This window comes from Crassostrea angulata, chromosome 5 (genome assembly GCF_025612915.1).
Source record: "Crassostrea angulata isolate pt1a10 chromosome 5, ASM2561291v2, whole genome shotgun sequence".
In the NCBI taxonomy this organism is placed as follows: Eukaryota; Metazoa; Mollusca; class Bivalvia; order Ostreida; family Ostreidae; genus Magallana; species Magallana angulata.
Genome location: NC_069115.1, coordinates 28,292,268 through 28,299,837, shown reverse-complemented (window position 1 = coordinate 28,299,837; position 7,570 = coordinate 28,292,268). Strand labels below are relative to the sequence as shown.

The 7,570-nt window shown below is 32.8% G+C and overlaps 1 protein-coding gene across 1 annotated transcript; it reads right to left on the bottom strand.

The window, feature by feature from the left end:
* Positions 1-2,386: 2,386 nt before the first annotated feature.
* On the bottom strand, positions 2,387-4,281 carry LOC128184560 (translation initiation factor IF-2-like). Its single transcript, XM_052854099.1, has 2 exons — positions 4,233-4,281; positions 2,387-3,672 (listed from the first exon to the last, which is right to left on the bottom strand). The coding sequence occupies exons 1-2, from the start codon at positions 4,233-4,235 to the stop codon at positions 2,740-2,742; spliced, it is 936 nt and encodes a 311-aa protein (XP_052710059.1). The 5' UTR covers positions 4,236-4,281; the 3' UTR covers positions 2,387-2,739.
* Between the last annotated feature and the right edge of the window lie 3,289 nt (positions 4,282-7,570).

The following is a 7,570-nucleotide window of genomic DNA, read 5'->3' as shown; positions in this document are numbered from 1 at the left end:
TCTAGTATAAAGTTGTGAAATAGTAACATCTTTTTTATGTCTAAGGTGGTATTACTTGTAAACGTGCATTTTACATTATTTGTGCATATTTCTAAGAAGTACTTATTAAAGAAGAGTAACCATAAATTGCTGGTCAAAAGCACCAAATAATGCAAAAACAATTTAGGAAAAACCTTACAGAAAGTTGCAAATCTATTATGAGAGGGTAGTTTTAACATAAACACTTGTTAACGAAATAATGTTATGCAGAATGCCATTATCTTACATCATATCAACTGTCCCACCTTGTATTTTTAATTTAAATTTGTTTTGCACTTGTTTCGAAACCTTGGTACTTATTTAGTCCAGTGAATTCACCAAAAGGACTTATTTTCAGTAGACGATGCAATAAGATAAAACAATGCAACGGAAAATATGTATGGTGATTAATAGTGACTTGTGTTTCAGTGTGATCTTACATTTTTCTATTCTTCATTTTTCAAAATATCTTTTATGAATTACCAAAAATACGATGTTATTTGTAGCTATAACCAACATGTCAGAAACAAACACTCTATCATGTTTATATCATATCGAATTTTCATATAAATGTAACATTTTCTGTACAGATACAAAATTGGGTATTTGATTTGATTGATGTAGCTTCTTTTAGTATAAATTAGTAGAATAAATAATAAAACGATGATGAATACACGTAATTGTTAACCTGTCACAAAAAAACCGCATATTAGAACATGAAATTGTTTTAGAGGGATACCTTAATCGAAACACCTGTTTTGGGTCATCCATTACATCGTCTTGGTCCAATGATTTTATTTCAGACTGAAATGATAACTTATTTTCGTCATTTTTAACAGGGAAGATATGAATTATATTTCCGCGTTGATATTAAACCGTCTTAATTCTAAATCATGTACGCCTAAGATGTAAATTTACCCTGACAAAACGCGGAAAATGCATATTAAACAAAGCAATATTCGTACTTGAAATTTAATTTGTTTTCTTTCGAAATGTTCTGCATCTTAGCACTAAGAGACGTTAAATTTCGCAGTCTGTTTCATTGTTTTTTTCCTTGATAGACAGGACTCGAGACGAATAAATGACATTCAATTAGAAAGACCATGTTCTAAAAATTGCACATATGAGTATTAATTATATTTTTAGAAATCGAATTAAATGAATTAGATGTTTATTCAAGTAGAAGGATGATTGCTTTACATTTTAGCGCTAACTGATTTTTAAAAAAAAATCACGTAAAATCCATTTTGCAGCGTCATTGAATAAGAGTAAACGTCCCTTTTTGTTTCCTTTTCTGTGTTGTGAGAATTGCACCAAATGCTTCTACTGCTTATTAACATTTGCAGATTGGAATCAAACACACACCTAAGTTTTGCAATTGTTAATATTTCTAAAAAATCTTATCATTGTTTGGTTTAAAGAAAACCAATTTAACGGAACGCAAGTTTTCTGGTAGCAGTACATATAGCAGGAAATAATATTTTTTCCTTCAACTTCAGTCCTTAAACTGACTCAAAGTCTTCAAACGAGTACATTTGAAACAATTCATGAATTTTTGTCTTGTGTCCATCTTTTTTCAATGGAAGAAAAAGAACATCGATCTAATTTTTTTTAAACAATTAAAACTGCATGTTTTAAGAAGAAAAAATGTGCATCTGTGTATTTTATACAAGTTTTTGCGAGGCAAATAATTTGACTATTATATTCTCAGAAATAATAAATCTTTCATCTTTGATAATCTATTTATACTCCAAGACAATTCAACATTTTTTAATAAGTCAGACTTTTATTAGATATACATAGTATATACAAGAAAAAGGCCAGCGTTCCTTTTCAAAATGAAATACCTTTATAAATTAAGTTTTTGTATTTTGCTGTGTTTGTGAACTTTAACTAATTAAATCAAGTTACAGATTTCAAAATACAAAAATAAAAGAATGTTCTTTAACATTTCTATTACTTTTATTTTCGAGGTCACAAAAAACCTGAAAAAATAATCTATAACATAAACATAAACAAAATAAATAAAACAACTCATCAAATGTAACTGAGACATAGGACACAAAACAAGAGGGGTTTTTTTGCGAAAAAGACACATAATCAACAAGTTTCTCTAAAATAATACTTCGTATTTATTTTAGAAAAAAGGGGCGAAACTCATTCCAAATGGACAGGATTTCATTATCAGCTTTGCTGCTGCTTGAATAGCAAACAAACGTTGTTAGACTGCTTCGTCCTATCGTGTTAAGAACGACCACCAGTTTAATGCAGATTGCTGTCCAAAACTTGCGCAGTCGAAAGTACGAAACAGACACTGTCGTAATTAGCCAGCATCACGATAATGCCATGCAAAATAAAAACCACAATGTTAAAAGATCATTTTTATGACAAGTGTTTCTGACGGGCTTGTTGGATTAGCAAGCCCGACTCGCTGACAATTCGAGTTTTTTGCTTCCTTTTTTAAAAGTAATTATGTAAAGTAGGTGGCAAGATAAACCGCCGAGAAAATTTAATTAAACGTAATAAATTTATCTTACTGAACAATATTCCGAATAGAAAATAACCAAATGGATAAAATCTTTAAACAATGACAAAAATTTTTTAAACAGTCACCACTGTTCAAAACAGTACTTATTTTCCCTTCATCTTTGCAGCCACTACAAAACAGGTTATCCACTCCAGGAGGAAATAATGGAATAAAAATTCCCATTTGCAACGATTTTATCCCAAGTAATTAAAGCGTGGCGCAGAGAATGAAGGCTGTACAGGCATGTTGATGGGACTAGGTTTGAAGGGTTTCGCCAGTTTAAAAACAGTCAGTCTTCTCTGAATGATCTTGGGATTTGTCCTGACAACAGACTGCGGTTGCTGTTGTTTTTGTGGGCGCTGTGCAACATTAGGCTGAGGTCCGTGTACTGTTGGTCGTTTTCCAGGCAATTGCATTTGTGTTGCCGGTTGTTGACCAGGCAGTTGCATTTGCTTTGGCATAGTTCTAGGCTGGCCCGGAAGTTGCATGCTGGTGACCTGTCGTTGGTAAGGACTAGGTCTGGGGTTGTTTTGCGGAAACTTTCTCTGGATCATGTTCTGGATTCTGTTGTGACGAGCAGTTTGGGCGGCTGTCAGACCGGCTGGTGCCTGCATTGGCATGGGTTCCATGGCAACTGGAGAAAAGAAAGCGGAACTTGGCTTTCCGACGAGTCCATGATGTTGATAATAGGGCGAAGGAGAGTTGCTTGGGTCCACATACAACTGAATCAATTTGTTCTGTGACTGTGATGGTTGAGACAAAGCTGGTCCAACCTGTACAGGCGCCGCTGGTGGTGGGGTAGTCGTCGTCGTTGTTGTCGTTGTGGTAGTCGTAGTAGGGGCGGGCTGGTTTAGATTCATTTCGAAAGTCTTATGCAGAGTGGCCCTTGGTGCAAGTTGCTTGCATATAGGATCAATGTTCATCACCATGCAGACATTCCTATCGTGTTCAACTTCCATTAAGCACAGTTTTAGGTCTTTGTTTGGCATTCCAGGTCTAAAGGGGAACTCAATGCGACATTCTGCGATGTCCCCGATGTATGATGAGACACATTCCAGTTCACAAATTGCGGGGAACTGTGCATAGACTGCAGAAAGGCAACAAGCTACGAAAATCAGAGTTTTGTCCTGAAAATAAGCATAACGAGTTTGTTAAAAAATAATTATCTCATGAATAAACTCAAAAAGTTAGATATATCAAATCAAAATGTAAACACGGGCATTTCTAAATATTCAAAAACACAAAAGAAAAAGGTTTCAAAACCAAAAGAGAACGTTGGATTCCAACGTTGAAATGCCACTCTTATAGAATTCTAAGGTAGGGTTTTTAGCCTCGTGATAATTCAAATGCATCTTTGTGAGGAGACACGTTTTGTTTTGCCTGCCTAATCTAGTTTTTTTAAAAATAGACTTGCAATATTTAATATCTATTCTAAGGGTACAACGATTACTCAGATTTGCAAAAAATATGAAAATGAGGTATTCTCTTTAACGAAACAAGTTTGTTCATAACATTTACAGACACAAAAGTAAAACTTACTGAAAATAGGATAAGTGAAAACATTTTAAAAGATGAATGTTCACTTTTTCCCAATTGTTTTACATAGTTATTAATTTTTAAACAAAAAATTTAAAAATAAAGAATAAATTGTTGTCTCTAGCAAACATTAATAATTGATACGACTTACCATTTTGCCTTTTATAGAGCAGCCGTTTGTTAATCCTGTGAAGTGTTAACTGAAATTATGAGAAATGAAACTGAGCGCTTCTAGTTATAAGCTTGAGTTAATCATGTGACATTAATATTCAAGGTCCGCCTAAGTCACGTCGTATTTTACACAAACGCTGGATGTTAATATACTATTTATTGTTTTCTCACCACGTATATTCAAATTTTTATTGAAACTTTTTTTTCAGTCACTGCCCTTATTTATATTCAGAGCCGTTAAGTTTATTTTTTTTTTTACACAGGAAATGCTTATTCCAAATATGAGCATGATGCTCATGTCACACACATTCCCGAAGTTTTTTTTTGTATCTTAATTTTAAATATGTATGAAGACATTTCGAGAATTATTTCCATCATCGAAATTTAATGGCTGGTAATAAAATCTTTGCAGAAATAATAAAATTATAATACTGCATACCTCGGAGACGTCAGAAGATAGTCGAATTTGGAGACAGGTACTTATGAACATGTCAGATTCCAGCAATGATGGACGTTCTTTATGGTAGGTACATGAGTTATAAATGTATAATTACATGCAGTCGGTTTTGTATCCAAATCGTAAAACTCCGGTGTAAAATTGCTATTAATATCGCTTAATATATATCAAACAGGCACCGTATTCTTGCTTTACAGACTAACAGCTAGTTCAACAATATATATTTGGTAAAACGTGTGTTTTTTTTTAGTCATTTCTGTGCATAATTAAGCTGGACATAACAAGTTCTTCTTCGGTATGTAGGACGTTTGAATATAGAATAAGAATTTACATGTATTACCAGTATTTCTTTAAGTTTGAATAAATGAAATATTTGAAAAGAACTAAATACGAAATGTGCACATCATTTTTGCGTCTGGACAGAGTTTGACCCAGGGCACTACAAAACAAAGTTAACGATAAAAAGTCAAAATGATTAACAGTTTAGGGAGCAATTCTCTAATATTACAATGAATGTTGGTATTTCTACAAAATTAAAACATATAATCTAATTTACATGTTTTAAATAATCGAAAAAAAAGACATTTATGTGATTTAGAAAAAAGTAACAAATATCCTGCTTTAGTTATTCTCCAAAAACTGCACTCCTAAAGGCAGAGTTTGGCGACGGCGCTACGACATCTTAATCAATTTGTCTTAGTTTACTTAGATAATGAGTATTCTAGAATATATGAAAGTTGTGCATAAAGTGTTAATTATCAATAACAGTGCTGCTAGTCGCTAACATTTGACTAAAATATTTAAACTTTTTTCACTTTTTCTTATTTTTTTTCTCCTGAAAAATATAACATTATTTAGTTTAACTGTACAATGAATTGGGTTTTCAGATTAATAAAGCTCTGGTAGATTCTTTTTGTAAAATAAACGAATTGAATTAATGCACGCCTGAACCATTTATAAAAATAAATCATATGATTAAATATCTACGAAAGCCGAGAAGGATCATTCGAGATTCGAGATTCGAAATACGAGATTCGAAATACGAGATTCGAGATTCGAAATTCGAGATTCAATATCTAAATTAACCAATCAAATCATGGATCTGAAACCTGTATCCTAGCAACATCAAACTGTTCTAAATAAAGATCATTCGTACATGCTCTTTCCTACAAATAAATGTCTTTATAGCTCTTAATAAATGCTATGTTCACTTCTCTCTACCTAACTAAATAATTATTTACTTTTACACAGAATATCTAAGTAGACTAGTAATAATGCAGTGTGCTTCGCGGATCTAAGTGATTTTGTTTGCCCTGGTGCATTTCCACCTGATGCGTTTGAACCCTGGGGTATTTCACCACCAGTAATAGTTTAAAACCCGGGTTTATTCACCCCTTTTGTGTAAAAATGCGGTTATGGTAGAGAACTTCATAAGCGTAGCTAATTTTTTCTGTAGGAGGTCCTAGGCCAATTTAAAAAAAATTTACTATGTAAATTTAATAAGCTCCAATTTTCCCCAGGAGGGGGTCCAGATCCCCTGACCCCCTCCTTTCTAGATCCCCGCATGAAGATTAGTACATGTATCTAAATAATCTAAATATAAATAACCTGTCCTGTTTCACTAATAAATATAAGCATTACTTATCGTTTTTATGTATGCATACAGTGATACACTAGTACTATGATTATAAACAAATCATTGAGATATTATTACATTATACGGAATTATTAATAAATACAATTTATTTTCCTTTTCCTCAGTAAACAACTTATTATGGGTCTTACTTTTGGAATTGTTTTCAATATAGAAGGATACCTACTCTCTACAATTAAAGGTAGGGATGATAGGGTGCCAATTTGTTCACATTGCCGATTTCTTGTGCAGAGAACAGTAAAACTTTTTAAAAATTTGATTGTGCATGAATATTTGTTGTAATTGTTGTACATGTATTTTGTTATAATTCATTCATTGATATATCAATAAGAAAGATTAAAAGCATATGTTTCACAGCCAAGTTTCTCTGTAGTTTCCTACCCCCCCCCCCCCCCCCGCACCAAAATTGACAATAATAACATATAAGTCATACAAATGTTTACTTTTTTTGTAAGTAAATCTCTAAAGATGTAAATAAGCACTGCAAACAAAGATGTGTGTATTTAATATACTACTACATTACACTTAGCCAGATCAAATGTAATCAGGATGAAGCTACAAGGGGTGAGTGGTGCAAATTTACCAATTTGTCGCCATACACACAGAACACCAAATAAAGAAACTGTGAGTGGTGTGTGGAATGCATAAAATTATTATAAAATTATCTCAAATAATCAGTGCAAAAACCCACAAATAGACTGCTATTTGTTACATATCCTGCAAAAACATTGATAAAAAAATGCTATCGTCCCATAGCATAGCCGATTAAGTTAATGTGTACATATGGTCAACGTACACAAGAAGGCGGACGTATCAGGCGGGGATCCAGAAAATTAAATTTCAAAAATGATCGGTTGAATTACATTAAATGCTTTGAAAATTGTTTTAAACTATCGCACGGGTCAAAATGCATGATAGAAGTTATGTACAGTGTAATTTGAAACTTTCATTTTATATCAATATGTAGTATTACCTATTATAACAAATGAGAGTATAGCACAACTGCCACAAGCAATACATGTCCTTTACCGGCACCACCTCCCTCCCCATAAAAAAATGAAACAATTGTCGTTTTATTTGCTAAAATGTGTGTGGTTCAAGATTTTTCTAAAGGACATACCCGATTAGAATTGAAAAAGAGTCGTACGTTTAAAACTAACTTTGTCAAATTTTTTAGATTCATTGGTTATATTTTGGTCCATTTGGG